This window comes from Crocuta crocuta, unplaced genomic scaffold (assembly GCF_008692635.1).
Source record: "Crocuta crocuta isolate KB4526 unplaced genomic scaffold, BGI_CrCroc_1.0 scaffold729, whole genome shotgun sequence".
Classification (NCBI taxonomy): Eukaryota; Metazoa; Chordata; class Mammalia; order Carnivora; family Hyaenidae; genus Crocuta; species Crocuta crocuta.
Window position 1 is genome coordinate 188,666 of NW_027528876.1, and position 20,983 is coordinate 209,648.

The 20,983-nt window shown below is 59.2% G+C and overlaps 1 protein-coding gene across 5 annotated transcripts in view; it reads right to left on the reverse strand.

The window, feature by feature from the left end:
- BRF1 (BRF1 general transcription factor IIIB subunit) overlaps positions 1-20,494 on the reverse strand; it is a 52,878-nt gene extending 32,384 nt beyond the window's left edge. For 2 of the 5 annotated variants that reach the window (XM_077756755.1, XM_077756756.1), the window contains exons 1-6: positions 20,353-20,485; positions 16,597-16,697; positions 15,907-16,018; positions 15,713-15,791; positions 12,631-12,711; positions 311-484 (exon numbers count right to left, since the gene is read on the reverse strand). In XM_077756755.1, the coding sequence (XP_077612881.1) occupies positions 311-484; positions 12,631-12,711; positions 15,713-15,791; positions 15,907-16,018; positions 16,597-16,625 (475 nt within the window). In that variant the 5' untranslated portion in view covers positions 16,626-16,697; positions 20,353-20,485. Of the gene's footprint in view, positions 1-310; positions 485-12,630; positions 12,712-15,712; positions 15,792-15,906; positions 16,019-16,596; positions 16,698-20,352 lie in introns of all 5 variants that reach the window. The other 3 variants (XM_077756754.1, XM_077756753.1, XM_077756757.1) reach the window with 3 other exon arrangements.
- Positions 20,495-20,983: the final 489 nt, after the last annotated feature.

The following is a 20,983-nucleotide window of genomic DNA, read 5'->3' on the forward strand; positions in this document are numbered from 1 at the left end:
TGGGGTGGGGCCCGGAGGGAAGGCAGCCGGGGTGGGGTGGGGCAGCTCTGGGAGGGTTTTCCAGGGGGAGCAACAGACAGAATTCCGGGTGCGTGGCGCGTCTGCCGGGGCGCACGGGAGCGCAGGCGGCTTCAGCGCAGTAACGGAACACACGCCGTCCCCTCCAAGAGGCTCTCCTCACCCCCGACGGCTCAGCCCCCGGGACGCCTCGGTGAAGTACACCAAGTCACTGTAAGTCCTGAGCCCGGGGAGGCCAACCGAGAAGGAGCCAAGACGGGGCTCCTCGAGAGGCCCCAGAAGCAAAGGATACGCGGGGTGCCTTCCGTGCGGCACACCAGGTAGAGGCAGGCTGCGATCACGTGGGCCATCTTCCGGCCGCGGGTCAGGTGCTTGCTCACGGCCATCTTGAAGAAGTTGAAGGCCGTGTCCAGGCAGTGCTGGTTCAGCTGCAGCTGGCTCCCCAGGTGGTGGATCTGACGCCTCCCTAGGACACAACAGAGATGTCACCACTGAGTCCCGACGTCGGGAAAGCAGACGGACCTGGTCCCTTCCCTGTTTTAAGTTCACTTTTCGTGTGCTCCAAGCTTTTGCGAAGTCCCCAGGGTCCCTAGGACTGCCCCACCCTCCGCGCCTGCACAGCACTGGTTTGCAGCCTGAGCAAGGGGCTGGTGGGTTGGCCGGCCTGGGGCTGCCCCCCGCGACATGCCCACACAGACAGGGCTCCTGACAGGGCCAGACAAGACTGCCCGATGGCCGTGCCCCCCCGCGGGGACACCCGCTCTCACAGCTGGGGGCCCAGGCTCGCCTCCTGCTCTGGCTCCCCAGCAGGGCGGCCGGCGCCCCCGCCAGCCCCTCCACCAAGAGCCAGTGCCCCAGCCTGCGTGGGCCGTCCGGGCAGGGGGAGCAGCAGGCAGAGCCGGGGAGGCAGGGGGCTGCCGGGGGACGGGACACGGTCCACACACACACACCTCTTCCGGGGTAAGCGCGTCCCGTGAGCCACGGCAGCGGCAGGAGAGGACGCAGACGGGCCGCACCCACGCTGGAGAAGTCACCGCAGGCCGTGTGCCCACAGCGCTGAACACGGGAGGCCCAAGCCCATGGCAGGGACACATTAGGAGCCGCAGGGTGAGGGGCTGTCCACGCCCCACCCCCGGCCGCCACGCGGGTCCCCACCACACAGACTCCCCACTACCCCAACACCCGCTGGCTCCCCAGATCTACTCTTCCAGCAAAGGCTGCCCTGAGCTGGGCCAGGGAGAGAAGCCCGGGCCTTCTCCTTCACCCACACACAGCTGGGTGCTGACTCCCCCTCTCCGACGATGGGAAGGGGACGGCTGTGTGGCCTCCTCGGCTCTCGTGTGGCTCACAGTCTGGCCTGCCCACCCTAGGCATGCTGCTGACGGTGCCCGGGAGCCATCACCCCGAGGGGCTGGTGGCCGGCATGTCACCTGGCAGGGGGACCTGGGGGTCAGCACGCCCTCCCCGTGGAGCACCCCTGCCCTGCCTGGAGCCCTCCAGTCCGGCTGAACCGACACGGGATCAGGGCCACTGGCCCAAGGCCACAGCCCTGGCTGGACAGAGGGCATCAGGGCCTAGCACCACCTCCCTATTGGCCCAGCAAGCCCGGGAGGTGAGCAGAGGCGCTGACGGAAGACCTAGAGCAGCAGAGGACCCACCTGCCGGCTCTGTGGGGCCCGAGTGGGGGGCGCTCTCGGGGCAGGGGGAGGGGCTCCCTGCTGGCTTAGGGGCACAGAATTATTACAGCACATTATCTTATCATATCTTCATTGCACATAATTCACACGCTATAAAATAAAATCTTCCCACTGGAAGTATACGATTCAACAGTTGTAGCATATTCCCAATCCGTCATCCCAAAAGAAACCCCGTCCCTGTTAGCAGTCACTCCCACTCACCCCCCAAATGAGTTATTAACTCAGGCGAGGTCAGCAAGCCCCACAGCAGGTTGATAAATCACACGATGCCAGCGTGCGCGTACAAACGTACACAGATGCTGACAGATACAAACTCACGGAAAACCGATTCCTAATTAATGGCTGCTTCTCCTTAGGCTTCCTCCCGATAAGTGAATGCTAAAAGTAAACACACTTGGGGAGCCTGGGTGGCTCAGGCCACGGTCCCAGCATCATGGGATCAAGCCCAGTGTCAGGATTCTCTTTCTCTCTCTCTGTCCCCTCCCCAAATAAAAATTGGAGAGGGAAAAAAAAAAAAAAGGAAACACACTAGCACACAGGTGCCTTCAAAATTTTGGCCTGATGTGAAGATAAGGGTGCGTTCCTCTGCAGGCCAGGGGCCCAACAGCTTCTTTCCAGGCCCCTGCCAACGGCCAGGAGGGCAGCACCTGGGCAGGACAAGTGCCCTGGGGAACATGCAGAAGGAAGGCTCTAGCTCAGAACCGTTCAAGAATCTGCAGACCCTCCATCCGCAGGGCACCCCCCCACACAACCCCCAAGGCCAGAAGGACCTTCAGGGTGCCAGCCGAGCCCAAGGTCAGGCCGGCGCAGCAGGGACTGGGGCGCACCAACTCCAGTGACCAGCCCCGGGCCTCCGGGGCTGACAGGCCCGCACAGCCACGGAAGCGAAGGGCTCAGCCTCAGACTCGCGAGTGGGAGTGAGAGCTGACCCCCACAGTCACTGGCCTCCGTGGAAAACAGCAGCACAGGGAGAAGAGACCCCCAGCTCCACAGCTCCCGACTGGTAACGGACAAGGGCTGGCAAAGCCACCGCCTCCTCCAGCGGGCACAGAGGCATCGAGCCTCCCGGGGGGCACCCCCAGGGGAGTGCGGAGAGCATCTGACCCTGGATTTCAGCTCAGGTCACCATCCCAAAGTCGTGGGATCGAGCCCCTCGTCAGGCTCAGACTGACAGCACACAGCCTGCTTAGGATTCTCTCTCACCCCCTCCCCCTGCCCCTCCCCCATGCACATGCACGCACGCTCTCTAAAATAAGAAAAACAAGACACAGCCCTTGAAAATTAAAACTACGATCACTAAACTTTTTTTCAAACTCGAAATTAACTGAGGAGCCAAGTGGACACAGATAAACTTGATGGTGAGCAGGGGGGAGAAGAGCGGTGGCCTCAGGGTCCATGGAGGAGGCCCACAGGTGGCTCAAGATGCCTCGCCCTCCAGACGGTGTGCGGAACCCCACGGGGGGAGGTCATCAGAAGGAACAAGGACATGGTATAAGGTCAACGGACCCCACGGGGAGGCCTGGCCACGCGCTGCGGTGCAGGAAGCCAGCGGGTGGCAGGTGGTGCGGGGGCAGTGACCCACTTCCCTGCAGCCCCACTGGTAGCCGCGCGGCCCTCGGACCGGTCTCTACGGAGCACAGGACAGGAGAGGGAGGAACCTGCAGCCTCGGGGCCCCGATGGTCAGTGCCGAGTGGCGGGGGGCCGGGTGCACGTGGGGAAAGGACAGGGTGCTGCCCCCGCGGGGTCACCCCAAACCCACAGCCAGCTCCCACCACGGCGGCTTCTACAGCAGGCCAGCACTCTGCAGGTGCGTCCGGCCTGGGAAAAATGGTCGCACACAGGAGACCAGGGACGAGGGGCAGCCCCCGGGCCAGGCTGGGCGACGTGTCCACATGAGGACCGTGTGGGGCACGCTCTGGGCTGTCTCTGGGAGACCAGAGGTCATCCAAAAACAATGTAAAAAAAAAAAAAACCCAGACGGGGTTCCTGTGGGGCTCAGTCGGTTGAACGTCTGACTCTTGGTTTCGGCTCAGGTCATGATCTCATGGTTTGTGAGTTCAAGCCCCACATCGGGCTCTGTGCTGAGTGTGGAGCCTGCCTAGGATTCTCTCTCTGTCTGCCCCTCCTCTGCTTATGCTTGTGCTGTCTCTCTCTCTCTCTCTCTCTAAAAATAGAGACAAATAAACCCAATGGATGCCTGAGTGGCTCAGTCAGTTGAGCATCTGCCTTTGGCTCAGGTCATGGTCTCAGATTTCATGAGTTTGAGCCCCACATCACGCTCTCTGCTGTCAGTGCAGAGCCTGCTTCAGATCCTCTGTCCCCCTCTCTCTTCCCCTCCCCGACGTCTGCTCTGCCTCTCTCAAAAAGTATGTAAAAATTAAAAAAAAAAAATTTAAACCCCAGAGAACAAAAAGGAGAAGTAGTGATCTCTAAATTTGCGGGTTCTAGATGGAGCAAAGCTTGCAGCAATGAACAGCTATAATTATAAATACCAAAAGAAAGAAAGAAAGAACAAGAGAAAGAAAGAAAAGCTTGATACAATGACCAAAGCTTCCAAGTTGAGAAACTGAGGGGGAACAAGGCACTGAAGAGAAGATGCAGAAGGGAGGGAACAACGGAGAGAAGACCCCAAGCAGGAGACACACCACTGGGACAGAAGACCACAAACTGAGTGTCTGGAAAGATGAATCCATTTGAGGAAAAAGGGAGAAAGCCCAGATGACCAAGGTCAGGAATGAGGGACCCAGGAGCACAGGGAGGAGGTGTTATTACGAATGAGTCTCAGGACAGTCTGAGTCTGAGTCAGTCGAAGGACATCTGACCAAAACCGACAGGGGGCGGTGGGAAGCTAAGTGTGTCCTGAAAACGCCACGAAAAGGAGTCCTGACCAGGACGCTGCACCCTTAGTCTCTAGGTGGAATTAAAACCTCTCACCAGGAAAGCTCACGGCCCAGACAACTTCCCGTCCCCATGTGTTTAAGAAGACACTGGTGGTCACACGGGAGCCCTCAGAGAGCAGAGGACAGCGCAGCATGGCCCTGCGGCGTCTCGGCACAGGGGCAGGGTGTGCTTAAGGCTCACAAAATCAGTGAAATCCACCACATTAACAAAATAAATAGAAAACGCATATAATCATTTTAACAGATACAAAGGAGCATGTGACAAAATGCTAATGACATCATTCTTCCTTTTTTTTTTAAAATTTTAATGTTTTATTTATTTCTGAGAGGAAGAGAGAGAGAGAGAGAGAGAGACAGTGTGAGCAGGGGAGGGTCAGAGAGAGGGGGACACAGAATCTGAAACAGGCTCCAGGCTCTGAGCTGTCAGCACAGAGCCCAACGCGGGGCTCGAACCCACAAACTGTGAGATCATGACCTGAGCCGAAGTAGGATGCTTAACTGACTGAGACACCCAGGTGCCCCGACATCATTCTTTCTGACAGCGAGCTGGTGGCCACGGTCACGCAGAGGTCGGGAGCCGGCCCAGAGCATGCACGGTCACCACTCTGCCCAACATCACCCCGGGGAGAGTGGCCACACAGTGACAACGTGTAACAAAGCCCTGAAAACAAATGGAGGCATACAGACGGGGAAGGGAGCAGCGGTGGCCTCGCACATCACATGACTGCTCACCGAGCGGCACGACCATGGACTCCCTGGGCGTCCCGTGTAATCCCGAATCCCAACCAAAACCTGGGGAGTTTTCCTGCGGAAAGTGAGAAGCTGAGTCTAACGTTTACTCTGCCGTGCAGAGGAGCTAGAAGAGCCGAGACCCCCGTGAAGAGGGACAGTGCCGGGAGTGACACTGTGGGACTTCTCTGAGGGCACTACGGCGGTGGGGACACACAAACCCACTTAGTGCAGCTCCGAGACTGCACCATGGGGTCTGGAATGGGCTCTTCCACACACAGTCTCCTGACTTGCGACGAACGGCCCAGTTCAGCATCCCGGGGAAAGGACTGCTGACAGATGGGGCAACTGCACACCCACAGGGAAAAACGTAAAGCTCAACCCCGACCTCACACCATCTACACAAGCCTAACTGCCAGACACAAAACAACAAGGCTTCCTAGTGAAAGCACGGGAGAGTGTCTGCAGATGTTGGGCCAGACGAGAATGTCTTCAGTCACAAAACCCTCGAACCATAAAAAAAGCAACATGCTGGGACTTCATTAAAGTTAAGAAATCTCTATTCATCCAGAAACAATGTCAAGACTTAAGCGAAAAGACAAGCCACCAAGTGGGAAGAGGATTCAGAAGGTGCACCTCCAGGGACGCCTGGGGGGCTCAGTCGGTCAAGTGTCCGACTTCGGCTCAGGTCATGATCTCATGGTTTGTGGGTTCGAGCCCCACGTCGGGCTCTGTGCTGACAGCTCAGAGCCTGAAGCTGTGTGAGATTCTGTGTCTCCTGCTCTCTCTGCCCCTTCCCTGCTCACACTGTCTTTCTGTCTCAGAAATAAAACATTAAAAAAAAAAAAAAAAAAAAGAATGTGCACCTCCAACCAAGGGCTCAAATGCATCTACAAAGCAATAAAAGAATGTACCTCAGGTTTTTAAAAAACTTGTGCAAAGGACATGAGGAATAGGCACCTCACAGAAGAAGGACCTCTGACCGGCCACAAAGCACACCGGAGGGGTTCCACGCAGCCACTCACAGGACAAAGCCAAGGAAACCACACGCCTGGCGGAAAGACTAGCGTCAGCAAGACCAACCGGCCAAATGTGGACACAGCCCTGTGCTCACGCGGTGTTGCGGCCGCAAGGGACACGGCCAGCCGGGCCGGGGAGCCTCTGGCCCGTCCTGCGAGGGCGAGCACACGCCTGCGGGCACCTCTCCAGGGAGCAGCGACCAGAGGACGGTGCGTAAGGAGGTGGCCCGCAGTTCACGTACAGCAGCCCAAAGGAGACCCCAAACACCCACCAACAGGGAGAGGGGTGCACAAATCGTGCTGTATATCCACACAGTGAAGTCCCATAGCCCCAAACACGGCACTGATGTGCACGAGAAAGGGTGTGTTCTGGGATTCCAATTGTCTGCAGCAGAAAAACATGTAAATCTAATTAGACATTAAGGAGCTTTCTGGGGTTCAAGTATGTTCAGGGCGCCTGGGTGGCTCAGCTGGTTGAGTGTCAGACTCTTGATTTTGGCTCAGGTCATGATCTCACGGTTCCTGAGTTCAAGTCCCGCGTCGGGCTCTGTGCTGACAGTGCAGAGCCTGGAGCTGCTTCAGATTCTGTGTCTCCCTCTCTCTGTCCCTGTCCCACTTGTGTTCTGTCTGTCTCTCTCTCTCTCTCTCTCTCAAAAATAAACATTAAAAAAGTTATTTAAAAGAAACCATGTTCTACCTTGATCTGTGAGGCACTCCTGATGCATGTGAGTTTACAGAGCAGTTCACTTAAGGTCAGTACCTTCTATGCACCTGACTATGCATACATTATACCAAAAAAACAGATGTAAAAAGAAAGAATAGAAATGTCTACCAGAGAAATGGGCTCATCAAGTCAATGAAAAACTCTCCAGCCCGATGGTGCCTCCGAAGTCCAGAGACAGAGGGAAAACCCCACAAGGGCCCAGTTAGGAAAGACAGAGAGAGATGAAAACTCAGACGGACAGCAACCCCACATCGCCGTCTCCTGCTGCAGCCCCTCAACGCGCAGCCCACACCGAGGACCAGGAAGCCCGGGTTTCTCTGTTGCTGACCTGGTCACTCGGCACAACCCGGGTATGTTCCCAACAAAACCAGAGACGAACCCAGGAAAGGTGTGGGCCCAGGGGCCACGCGGGAGGGCTGTCAGGAGCTGGCAAACTACACGAGCATAAAGAACGACCAGGGCACTGGGAGCCGTCTCAGCCCACTTTCCAGCCCTCCTGTCTCCTCCTCAGGGCGAACCAAACTCAGCAACCACTGCGGGCGCTGAAGCCACACTCCCAGCCTGCACCCAGACCCACGGCCGGGCACGGGGGAGGTCACACACGCCCCGGGGCACAGAACGAAAGGGTCAGCACAGCACTTCCAAGCCAGGGCAGGGGAGGAGGTGAGGGGCACTAGGAGGAGACACACAAACTGCAAGGGAGCAGCAGGTGGCAATAAAGGGAACTTCAAAGATGAGACCCAGAACACGAAGTGCCAGGCAGGCAGCCCGACACATGGGGACGTCCCAGTGACACCTCTTAGCGCCTGCAACGCTTGCTGGGGTCTGCCCTTTCCACCTCCCCCAGGAGCTACGGACAACGCCGGGAGGAAATAAAATTGCCATAAACCCCCCAGGGCAGAGAGAAAAGAAAGATCTCTGAGGACTGGAGGTCAGCTCAGTGCAGCCTCGCTGCCACGTGGACGGCCCTGGGCAAAAGCAGCGGAACCGGGGTCTGCGCCCGCTGGCCTCCCTGTGCCCTGCAGCCCCCCCGCCCCCCCNCCCCCCTGCATCACCCGGCGCTGGGCGCTGACTGCAGGCAGGAGCCCCGAGGAAAGGTCTGGAAAGGTCTTGCTCCTGGGGCCGCCTAGCGCTTCCCCAAATACCATGGCCTCAGAACTCACTGACGCCCCACTCTGAGGATTCTGCAAGTTGTTTTGATTTCTTACTTGACCAAGAGGTAACTATTTTTAATAAGATAGATTATTTTGGTCTTTATTCTTAGTTTCCGATATTACTGCAAGCCTATGTCTGCATTGCCACTCTTTCCTCGGGCCTGACGCGCTGCCTGCTCCAGTTACAAACACACGGGCTGTGTACAGGCGCAGCTCTTCAGGCGCGGACCATCTTCAGTCAGCAGGGGGAGCATGCCGAGGGGCGCAGCTGGCCCGACGCCAGGGGCTCTGCGCCAGAGCACTGCCTTCACAACAGAGGGCCGGGCCACCACCAGGAATAATTCAGAATCTGTAGGCACCAATAACATGGCCTTAAAACACATAAAACAAAACCCCGGCCAAACCACACTCTCCAGGGGAGATTTTCATATGCCTCCGGCGACAGAAACAGAACCCAAGTCAGCAAGCATAATGAGGGCTCTGACCTGACAGACAGGTATAGAACTTGTGCAGAAAAATACTCCTTTCAAGTGCCCCGTGGACCAGACGTGACCGTATGTTGGACCACAGGACAAGCGGCCACTGTTCAAGGGACAGAGGTCCTACACACGGTATGATCTCTCATAAAAACTAGCTACGCTATTAACAAGTGCACGTGGTCAGAGGAACAAGCACAGAAGGAACGTAAAAGCATCCTGTGATGTAATCGTTTCAAGCCGTGAGCTGCCCTCTGGGTGCCCGGGCACTGTGGCCGGTGATGGTGACGTGACGGTGGTGGGTGGCGGCGGCCCGTGTGACTTGCTGGCCATGCCCACCCATGGGGGAGACGGGTCCTTGAGTGCGATGCGACGGAGGCGGCGGCCAGCCGCAGCTAGGGCCCCCGCGAGGAGCAGCCCTCCCGCCCCCCACCCCCACGCACAGGCGTGGGCGCCCCTCGTGTGCCCTCCACAGAATCGGAGACCTGTGGCAACCTGCCTCCAGCAAATCTCTTTGTGCCACTTTTCCATCAGCATTTGCTCATTTCGTGTCTCTGTGTCATGTTTTGGTGACTCTCCCAGTATTTCAACCTTTTTCGTGACTGTCCCCATCAGTGCTCCGTGGCCAGCGATCTCTGATGACGTTACTGCTGTGACTGTTCCTGGCCTCCGCGAGCCGCACCCGTGTAACGCGGTGACCTTGATAAAGGCCGCGGGCGCTCCGACGGCTCCCCCACAGGCCGCTCCCCGGTCTCTCCCCCTCTGCTCGGGCTTCCCTGGCCCCTGAGACACAACAGTATTGACATTAGGCCAATTACGAACCTACAGCGGCCTCTGAGTGCGCAAGTGCAAGAGTCGTGTGTCTCTCACTGTAAGTCAAAACTGGAAACGGGGCCGCGGAGTGAGGACGGCGCGTCGGAAGCCGAGAAAGGCCAACAGCCTGGCCTCTGGCATCGAACGATGAGCTGAGTGGTGGACGGGAAGGGAAAGTTCCTGGAGGAAATTAAAAGTCCCACTCCAGCGAGTGCACGTGCGATGAGAAAGTGAGACGGCCTCACTGCTGGTGCGGAGACCGTCTGAGGGGTGCGCACAGAAGACGGGACGAGCCACAGCCGTGTCCCCTGAAGCCAAAGCCAGATCCAGAGCAGGGCCCTGACTCCTCAGTTCTCCAAGGGCCGAGTGGGGAGGCAGCTGCAGCAGCAAAGTTCGAAGTCGGCAGAGGCGGGCGCGGTAGGTGTAAGGAGGAAGCCGGTCCGTGGTTCACAAGTGCGAGGGGAAGCAGCCAGTGCTCGCTGATCCAGAAGCTGTGGCACCTCATCCAGAAGGCTGAGCAGGACCACGAATGAAGGCGGCCCCACGAAGTGGCACATTTTCAGTGTAGATGGAACAGCCTCCTATTGGGAGAAGACAGCATCCGGGACTTCCCAGCTAGGGAAGCAAGGTCGATACCCAGCCTGAGAGCTTCCAAGGACAGGCTGGCCCTCCTGCTGGGGCTAACACAGCCGGTTAAAGCCGGTGACTTTAAGTGGAAGCCAGTGCTCACGAACCGTCCTGAAAACCCGGGGCCTTAAAATCCCCCTGTGCTCTGCCTGTGCGCTATCGGTGGGCCAGTGAGGCCTGGACGACAGCACGCCTGCTCACAACACGTTTGCTGAATATCTGAAGCCCACTGTTGAGACCTGCTGCTCAGAACAAAAGATTTCTTCCAAAACGTGACTGCTCGTTGACGGTGCACCAAGCGCCCAGGGGTCCGATGGAGACAGACGAAAAGAGTCACGTGTTCGTCCCGCTGGCTCAACGTCCATCCTACAGCCGCTGGAGCAAGGAGCCATTTTGACTCTCGAGTCTTATTATTTAAGAAACGCATGTCGTAAGGGCTGTAGNAGCACGCCTGCTCACAACACGTTTGCTGAGTATCTGAAGCCCACTGTTGAGACCTGCTGCTCAGAACAAAAGATTTCTTCCAAAACGTGACTGCTCGTTGACGGTGCACCAAGCGCCCAGGGGTCCGATGGAGACAGACGAAAAGAGTCACGTGTTCGTCCCGCTGGCTCAACGTCCATCCTACAGCCGCTGGAGCAAGGAGCCATTTTGACTCTCGAGTCTTATTATTTAAGAAACGCATGTCGTAAGGGCTGTAGCCGCCGTAGACAGTGATTCCTTGATGGGGATCTGGGCACAGTACACTGAAAACCTTCTGGAAAGGAGTCACCACCCTAGATGCCATTAAAAACGTTCGTGGTTTGGGGCACCTGGGTGGCTCAGTCGGTTAATCGTCCAGCTTCAGCTCAGGTCATGATCTCACGGTTCGTGGGTTTGAGCCCCATGTCGGGCTCTGTGCTAACAGCTCGGGGCCTGGAGCTGCTTCAGATTCTGTGTCTCCCTCTCTCTCTGACCCTCCCCTGCTGATGCTGTCTCTCTCTCTCAGAAATAAATAAAACATTAAAAAAAAAAAAAACATTCATGGTTTGGGGCACCTGGGTGGCTCAGCTGGTTGAGCGTCAGATTCTGGCTCAGGTCATGATCTCATGGTTCATGAGTTTGAGCCCCGTGCTGGACTCACTGCTCTCAGTGTAGAGCCCATTTGGGATCCTCTGTCCCCCTCTCTCTCTGCTCCTCCCCCACTCACTCTCTCTCTCTCTCTCTCAAAAAGTAAATGTAAAAAAAAAAAAAAAGAACATTAACGGTTCAGGGGAATGGCTCAAAATACGAACAGGGGCCTGGAGGCAGTTGCGTGACGGCGAGGGGCTCCCGACTCGGGAGGAAGTCACTGCAGACGCGGGGGAAGCAGTAAGGACTGGAAAGGGGGCCTGGGCACGTGACTGAAGTGCTACAAGCTCAGGATGGAGCAGGGAGGGTGAGGCGCTGCTTCTGACGGGCGGGCACAGCACGTGGCCCTTGAGGTGGAATCTGCTGCGGGTGGAGACGCCACGAAGGTCGTTGACATGATGACAGAGGACGCAGACTGTCACACACTGAGCCGATCCCGCGGCTGTGGGGCCTGAGAGGATGGACCCCTGTGTTCAGAGCAGTTCTGTTATGGGTACAATGCTGTCAGGGCATCGCAGGCCACAGAGAAGTCGTTCACCATAGGCCATCCTGGCAGCGGACGTCATTGTGTTCCGGAGTCGCCACGGCCTCCCCGGCCTCCGCCCCACCTGCCCGGCCAGCAGCCAGCACCATCGAGGCAGGCCCTCCCCCAGCAAAAAGATGCTGACTGGCTGAGGGCTCAGATGATGGTTAGCATTTTTAAGCAACAAAGGATTTTTTTTTAATGTTTATTCATTTTTTGAGAGACAGAGAGAGAGACAGAGCATGAGCAGGGGGGGCCAGTGAGAGACAGGAAGACACAGAATCTGAAGCAGGTTCTAGGCTCTGAGCTGTCAGAACAGAGCCCAATGTGGGGTTCAAACCTGCGAACTGTGAGATCATGACTTGAGCTAAAGTCACATGCTTACTGAGTGAGCCGTGCAGGCGCCCCATAAGCAACACACGATTTTTAAACTGAGGTATAAACACTGACATTTCTAGACATGATGCTACTGTACACTTGAGACTGAGACTGCTGTATAGACATAACTTCTACGTGTGCTGGGAAACCAGGGTTGTCGCGGTCACTGTACTGTGGTGCCTGGAGCTGACCCTGCAGTGTCTCTGAGGTGTGGCTTTAAGAGCGGGGNAGGTGTGAGAAGCCCTGGCAGAGCGCCCTGCCTTAGCTGCGCAGCTCACGGCATCCTTGGTGCCGTGAGACTGGACACTTTCCCTGGAATCAGGAAGCAGACGCTTCTGTTCCCCGCGGTGCTGAAGGTGACGGCCAGGGACCCCCGCAGGCCGCCCGCTCCTGCCCTGCCCCACCGTCTCCGTCCCACCCCCGACCTCTGCCCTCCTCCGGAGCCCCCGCTAGGGAAATACCATTCTGCAGGGTTTGTGCTCTCGACTCCTTCCCCAGGTTCACATGGAAGCCGCCACCGAGGGTTGGGGTTTTGCCAGCACCTAGGAAAACAAACCGGCCTGATTAGTCGAAACTTGGCAAAAAAGATCCATCCCAACAGATCTCCCCTGCATGGGGCGTCTCTGGAGCCGGGACCCAGTGGGACCAGCATTCACGGAGCGAGGCACCCCCTCTGCCCCGCCAACAGGGCTGCAGCCTTGACCTGGAGCACAGCAGGTGGAACCGTGGCCACACGCACTCTCTAACCACGTTCCAGACCGCTGCCACGTGGCGGCCAGAGAGAGCACAGCGCACCTCCAAACTACAGCTCTCCCCTCGGCCCTCTGTGCGCTCTGGGCCAGCCCGTTCACAGGACCTACGCCTGCAGTGACCACTGGCTACTGCGTCCATCTCCCCACAGGACTGTGGGCTTCCGGAGGCTACGGGCGACGTCCTATGTGGCCCAGATCCTCAGAGCTGCCTGGTCCAAAGGAGGCACGTGCACCTCCAGCCACCTGTGTGCTGCCCACCCACAGAACAGCAGCCTGGGGAGCCCCGCCCCACAGGGTGGCCGTAGCCAGACCTGCAGGCACCCGCCTCGGATCTCCCACCAATGCTCAGGTGTCCCAGGAAGCTCCATGCCCTCTGCTCTGCAGGCACTGGGGCTGGGACCTGTGCCAGGCGGAGGTCTGGGTTGGGCTAGACTTACAAACCCCGCTGCCGCAGTGAGATGCTCAGGCCACAGGAGGCAGCGGGCTAGGAAATGCTGCCCATCCTGCAGGCCAGTGCGTGTGACCAAGTACACACCAAATGATTAGGGGCACCTCCCATCTGACACAGGGCATGCTGGAGGGAGCGGGACGCACGTGGAAATGACAGGGAAACTCAGAAGCGGCAGGGACCTGGGCATCCTGACCCCTGACGTCTGGGAACAGGCCCCCAGGGGAAGCACATGGCCCATCCCCTGGGGCCAGCAGGCACCGCACAGGCGAGGCAGAGTAAGCGTGGCCAGCACACCTGTGACAGCAACCCAGTCCCAAAACAACGTGAATGAGAAAGGATCTCAGCGAAGTGGCTCCAAAGCTTAGCCGGCAGCAAAAATGAGTAAGATTAGCCAAGAAAACTTTTTTTTTTTAATTTTTTTTAATGTTTTTATTTATTTCTAGGAGAGAGAGAGAGACAGCGTGAGCAGGGGAGGGTCAGAGAGAGAGGGAGTCACAGACTCTGAAACAGGCTCCAGGCTCTGAGCTGGCAGTCAGCACAGAGCCCGACGCGGGGCTCGAACCCACAAACCACGAGATCATGACCTAAGCGAAAGTCAGACGCTTAACCGACTAAGCCACCCAGGCGCCCCAGATTAGCCAAGAAAACTTTGAGAAGAGCAATGAGTGAGCTCTGCTGAGCAGCTGCTGGGTCACGGCCGGCGGCAGGTGGCGGCTGGAGCAAGGCTGGGGGGCAGGCAGGCGGGCCGGAGCAGAGCTGGGGGCAGGCAGGCCAGCTGGAGCAGAGCTGGGAAGCAGGCAGGAGCAGGGCTGGGGGCAGGCAGGAGCAGGGCTGGGGGCAGGCAGGCGGGCCGGAGCAGAGCTGGGGGCAGGCAGGCCAGCTGGAGCAGAGCTGGGAAGCAGGCAGGAGCAGGGCTGGGGGCAGGCAGGAGCAGGGCTGGGGGCAGGCAGGCGGGCCGGAGCAGAGCTGGGGGCAGGCAGGCCAGCTGGAGCAGAGCTGGGAAGCAGGCAGGAGCAGGGCTGGGGGCAGGCAGGAGCAGGGCTGGGGGCAGGCAGGCGGGCCGGAGCAGAGCTGGGGGCAGGCAGGCCAGCTGGAGCAGAGCTGGGAAGCAGGCAGGAGCAGGGCTGGGGGCAGGCAGGAGCAGGGCTGGGGGCAGGCAGGCGGGCCGGAGCAGAGCTGGGGGCAGGCAGGCCAGCTGGAGCAGAGCTGGGAAGCAGGCAGGAGCAGGGCTGGGGGCAGGCAGGAGCAGGGCTGGGGGCAGGCAGGCGGGCCGGAGCAGAGCTGGGGGCAGGCAGGCCAGCTGGAGCAGAGCTGGGAAGCAGGCAGGAGCAGGGCTGGGGGCAGGCAGGAGCAGGGCTGGGGGCAGGCAGGCGGGCCGGAGCAGAGCTGGGGGCAGGCAGGCCAGCTGGAGCAGAGCTGGGAAGCAGGCAGGAGCAGGGCTGGGGGCAGGCAGGAGCAGGGCTGGGGGCAGGCAGGCGGGCCGGAGCAGAGCTGGGGGCAGGCAGGCCAGCTGGAGCAGAGCTGGGAAGCAGGCAGGAGCAGGGCTGGGGGCAGGCAGGAGCAGGGCTGGGGGCAGGCAGGCGGGCCGGAGCAGAGCTGGGGGCAGGCAGGCCAGCTGGAGCAGAGCTGGGAAGCAGGCAGGAGCAGGGCTGGGGGCAGGCAGGAGCAGGGCTGGGGGCAGGCAGGCGGGCCGGAGCAGAGCTGGGGGCAGGCAGGCCAGCTGGAGCAGAGCTGGGAAGCAGGCAGGAGCAGGGCTGGGGGCAGGCAGGAGCAGGGCTGGGGGCAGGCAGGCGGGCCGGAGCAGAGCTGGGGGCAGGCAGGCCAGCTGGAGCAGAGCTGGGAAGCAGGCAGGAGCAGGGCTGGGGGCAGGCAGGAGCAGGGCTGGGGGCAGGCAGGCGGGCCGGAGCAGAGCTGGGGGCAGGCAGGCCAGCTGGAGCAGAGCTGGCTGGGGGCGGGGCAGCTGGGGGCCCTCCCCAGGAGAGCGGGGCCCAGGACAGGTGTCACTCATAACCTGTAGACCATTTTGCTGTCACTGGGACTGATGCTTCCTACTGCCACCGTAACAGATGGCCACAGACTTCACGTCCTCAAGAGGTTGGTCACAGAGGATAGGGAGGGAGGGGGCCATCTGTGTGTCCTCACGGGGCTGGGGAGGGTCAGGAAGGGCCCAGAGGGGATTCATCTACCTGGACCAGCAATAGGGGGCTTCCCAAACCAGCCGTGTGCCACCTCTGGGCTGCGCAGAGCCCGCCACAGACTCACTGGACTGAGGCCAGGGGTCTGCATCTCCTTCCCTCCCATTTTGGTGGTGGAGGCATTTTACAACTTTAGGATTTTTACCTCTGCGATCTTTTCTATACCAGAACCACTGGGGAGGCCCAATCACTCTCAGCACCGGACCAGGACGGCCTCTTTGTTTCTATTTTAGAACAGAAATATTGCCACGTTGTTTTAATTAAAATGGATGTGTACTTTCAATAAGTAATTGGGCTAGTACATGAGAAACAGGATGATAAAATGGTGTAAAGCCCCACCTTCTGGGAACAAGGACCCCGGGGGCCCATGCTCCCTGCATAGACACGGACAGAAGGCGGCCGGGCCAGGTCCCTCAGGGATGCAGTGAACAGCAAGAGTGGGGGCTTCGCTCTGGCCAAGTGTTAAATGCAATCTCCTTAGTCCGGAAAATCCCACAAAGCCGCCAGAGGTCACCACCCCCCCCACATGCCACCTTTGCCCCCTCCTCCCCTCTCCTCCATTACTCTCCCCTGCACCCTGCTCACCACCCTTCCTTATCTCTCCCTGAGGGCCCAGGCCCCACCCCCCAGTTCCCCAGCCTGGGGCCAGGGCACCTCCGGGGCTGGTCTCCTGCCTCCTGCTCACATGTGTGCACGCATACACGGGCGCACACGCACACCAGCCTGTGCTCTCCATGCTCCCCGTGCGTAGCCCCAGCACATTGTGAGCTTCCAGGAGACACACGGACCCGGTTCCCTCCGCAGACCCAGTTCCCTCTGGCAGGGCGGGATGGGGGTGTCAAAGCCTGCTTGCCAGACTGATGCAGATTCTCATACTCAGCAACCACCACCCACCGGGGTTTGGTTACGAGAGACAGAATCTGGAATGCCCCCGTAGGTAGTACAAAAGTGCTTATTTAGCAAGTCTCAGCCCACTGAAACCATGAGCCTAAGGGCCCCCTGAAGTGTGAAAAAAAGCTGGAGGATTACCTCCGGTCACAACTGCCAAGGTATGACATTCTTGGCCTTCAGATCTCCTTCACGATATTCCCTCTACTTGTAAAACATTTGACAGTTTCTCTAACAAACTCCTGCAACAAAAAATCCAAGCTGGAATCAACTGGTGGAAGGTACGACCAGGCCAAGACCGCCCCCTTGTGGACAGCGGCGGAGCAGCAGATGCCTAGGTCTGACCCAGAGACAGGGGTGCACCGCCATGAGCATCAAAGACAAAGCCAGTAACACCAGGAAGAGAAAGGCAGGGAAGAGGCAGGGCCCTGGCATGAGCGAGGGGCCTCAGCACCCCAGAAAGACGCGTGTACAGATCTGCCTGTCCTTCATTTCCCCCATAAGCTCCACCAAAACTCGTAAGCAAAAACCCTAATCGCTTTGTATTAATTTTATTTAAAGGGAGGGTTTCTGCCTAATTTCTTCTCAAGAGAGGCCCCGGAAGCAGGCTTCAGAGGTCCTGCAGCCGAAGCCCCCACGTGGACACGCACCCCTCTGGGATGCCCAGCTGGCCGTCTCCAGGACCACAGGGAGTCTGGAGTCCCGGGCCGCAGCCTGGACACGGATCTGGGGCGGTGATCAACAGCTCCGCGCACGCCACAGCCGAGACTCCGCTGGACCCGGCGCGGTTCCCCAAGAACCGCCTTAGGGAAAGTATGCAGCGCAGAGCGCAGTAAACGTAAAAGCCTGCAGATGACGTCTAACGAGAAGAGTCCTCTCTCTCCATGAGCCTCTAGGAAGAGTCCAGCCAGCGTTTCCTAGGAACAAGCACTTTGGCTAGGAGCTCCGCGGGGCTTTGAGCGGCCACAGGATAGAGCAGATGCAGGATGGCGCCCGGTGCTCAGTGGCCTGGGACATGGGTGGGCTGTGCCTGGGAGAGCCACCTGTGGGCAGGGCGCGCTAGGCGGGTGGGTGCAGGCCCCACCCCTCTTTAGGGCACAGGGCCCTCCCTGTCCAGGCTGGGGGTGCAAATATGACTGGGGGGTTCATCCAGCCCAAATGTGTGGGAAGTGCGTCACGACGCGGAACGGTGACGACACAGGCACTTATAAACGCCCTCACATAAGAGACGGAGTCTGCAGTGGGGAGAAGCCGTGACTACGGAAGCCATGGGAAGGACCCCTCCCCCCAGGGAGCAGCAGCCACAGGCCCCTCTGAGGGCCTCTGACAACCCCAAGGGGAGGCGCTCAGGAGCAGAGGGCGCCCCGGGAAGGAGCTGGGGCTCAGAGGCCCTCGGGTGGACGTGCGGCACAGGCCACTCAGAGCCCATGCTCTGCCCCTGGTCCCGGACACACTTGGGGCGAGCCCCTCCCGGGAGAGCAGCAGGACCCTTCCTCAGGGCCCCACTGAGGCCCCGGCCACTCCGGCCACACGGAGCTGCCTGCAGTCCCCACGTGCCCACCCCTTCTGCCGGCCGGTCTCCTCCCTGTCGCCTGTGCCCAGCGGCTGAAGGACTTGGCCCGGGTCTCCCCAGTACTGCTCACACCACCACCTCTAGACTCTGGCCTCACACTCTGCTGGTCCGAGAACCAAGGCATCAAGGTGACCGGAGCTCCTCGGCCTCTCTAGTCCAGGCCCGGCGCACAGTGGGTGCTCATGGGAAAGGCTCCGGCACGATCAGGAGCCCACAGTGGCGGGGCCTCTGGCCACACGGCCCTGGGTGTCTAACTGACATAGTCCCAGGTACACCCCTGTCCACGCTCAATTCTCAAAGACTAAGAACGAATGCTCAGGAAAGACGGTGACCAGGGGACCCCGCGAGGACAGCTCGGAAGGCAAGCTCAGCTTTCAGGGCAAGTCCAGGGGAGGGGGGCAAGGCAAGACCCGAGAAGAGCCAGGTGGCTTGTGCTCGGAGGCCAGGGCACTGGGAGTAACCCAAGTCAACAGCCCAGCCATCACTGCCCTGAGGGGAAGGGAGGCCAGGCGGCAGAGGGGCTACTGACGCCCCTCCCCTCTCCTGGACATGCTCCTGCCAGGGAACAGGCCCCCAGGACAGAGCCAGCTGGGCCGGGCAAGTGTCCTCGCGCCCCCTTACGGCATGCTTTCCAACAGTGCTGGGCTCCGAGGCCGTGCTCACAAGGCTGTGCCGTCAACTTCATCGCATACAGGTGGGAGCACATCTGTCACGTCCAGAGCTGTCGGGGTGTCCACCGCCTCTACGGCCTGTTCCCCGTCTGCAGGGAGGGCAGGCGCCATCATCAGGTGACCAGGTGTGCTCAGCACGGTGCCCTTCCACGGAGAACCCTAAGTGTCAGTTCCTGCAGCCACTTGTTGTTACTACTGTCGTTTCTCACTCTCCAGTGACGGGAGGGACCAGCTGACAATGTGTGACAAAGCAACAGCACAGTGCTGGGGGGCCTCGACCCCAGCAGTCCCGAGAGTCACCCCAGGACACAAAGACATGCGCTGCACCAGAGCTGATGGGGAGAGACAAGGCAGAGAAGCCAGTGAGACCCAAAGCTGCTTTTTTGAAAAGATCAATTAAAGTGATAAACTTCGGGCAAGAGACACAAAAGGAGTAAGAAGACGTGAAAGGAATCAGGGACATGACTGGGGGGCCTGCAGACGTCAGAAGGATGATGACGGAATGGTACCAACAGCTCTGAGCGGATCAATTCAAGAACTTTCACCAAGTGGGCCGAATCCTTAAAACCACACACTCACCCACGGGGAAAGACATAACCTAAAGTGTAAACAGCCGACAGCTATTAAGATACTGAATCCAGAGTTAAAAACCTGGGGGAGGAAACAAAAAACCTCTTAGGCCCAGATGGCTACACTGGTGAATTCCACCAAATGATCCAGGAAGAAATAACACTGGTTCTACACAGTCTCTTCCAAACAACAGAAGAGGAGGGGACATTCCCCAACGTGTCCCAGAAGACACATCACCGAGGTATCAAGCCAGGGACGCTGCAGGAAAACCACACACGACCATCCACTGAGCAGACTAAGCCCGCAGAGCAGCCGAGAGTACCGCTCCAGGACCCAGTGGGTTGACCCCAGCAAGGCAGGTGCGGCATGCACTTGGCCTCGCAGATTGAGAAGTAAAACGCGAGTTGATACAAGAAAAAGCACTGGACAAAATTCACTAGCCACGCATGACAGAAACTCAACCAACCAGGAGCAGAAAGAGAGCGCCCCCAGCTTTACTAACAGACATCCACCCAAACCTACGGCCGCCGTCAACGCTGCGCAGGGGACGCTGAGCGCTCCCGACACGGGACAGAAGCGTGTCTGCCGTGAGGCAAGAAAGAGAAACAAAAGGAAGAAGTAAAACAGCCCCTGTTTATAAACAACATGACGGTCTGAATACAAAACGCAAAGAGACGGGCTTTGAGAACTCCCAGAACTCACAGCTAGGCTTCGCAAAGCCACAGGAAGCAGGCCAACAGCAGAAACCATATTACTACTGTCCCAGCAAAGAACAATTAAAAACTGAATTTTAAAAAATAGCCCTCCGCACCGCTCGCTCTGTACCGGAGGCATCGGCCCCAGAGAAGTGAGAGCAGGTTCACGGAAGGGGCCGCACGAGGCTGTCACTAGCTCTGCTCCCCACCTCCCCAGAGTGACCACCGTCCTCTGCCCTCCTCCCGACACCCTGGGCGAAGTCACAGGCGCCAGGCTGGGGCAAGATGCCAGTCCCCAAAGGTGGGCACCAAGAGCACGTCCGCCGGCGGCTGGCCCGGGACAGGGAGGCTCGCGGAGCCGGCGGGCGGAGATTCGGGTCTACGCAACTTTTCTTTCTCCACCCCTGAGCCCAGCTGCGGCGACGGTCACAGCGCTGGTGACCGTCCATCGTTACCGGACGCTTAGAGAGGCAGGATGGGACACGGTGATCTTGCTCCTCTCCTATTGTGAATTCCGTTATTTAAAAAAACTGCGGGCACGGAGTTCACAGGNCCGCGAACGCCGCGGTCGCGCCGCCCGCAACGGTCTCTCCCGCGCGTCGGGGACAGGCACCGGGACTGCGGCGGGGCCGCGAGGACTCGAACCCGTAACCTCCGGACCCGTATGCCGCTACCGGGCCTCAGAACCAGTAACCAGCAGGCCTCACTGGCGGCGGCGCGCGAGCGTCAGCGGTGGGCGGGGCCAGGCCTGTGGGCGGGGCTTTGATACGGAGAGCCTCCCGGAACGGGACCGGGAGCGGTGGGCGGGACCAGGGCGATAGGCGGGGCTTTCGGTGGTGAACGCCCCCAGGGCAGGGACCTGAGTGGTGGGCGGGGCCTTGGGGGCCCGCCCCCTGGGACAGGACCGGGAGCGGTGGGCCGGGCCAAAGCGGCGGAGGGAGCTTTGGGGGGTGAGGGTCCCCGGGACGGGATTCGGAGTGTGGGCGGGGCTGCGGGGGGGTGGGCGGAGCTGGGGTGGG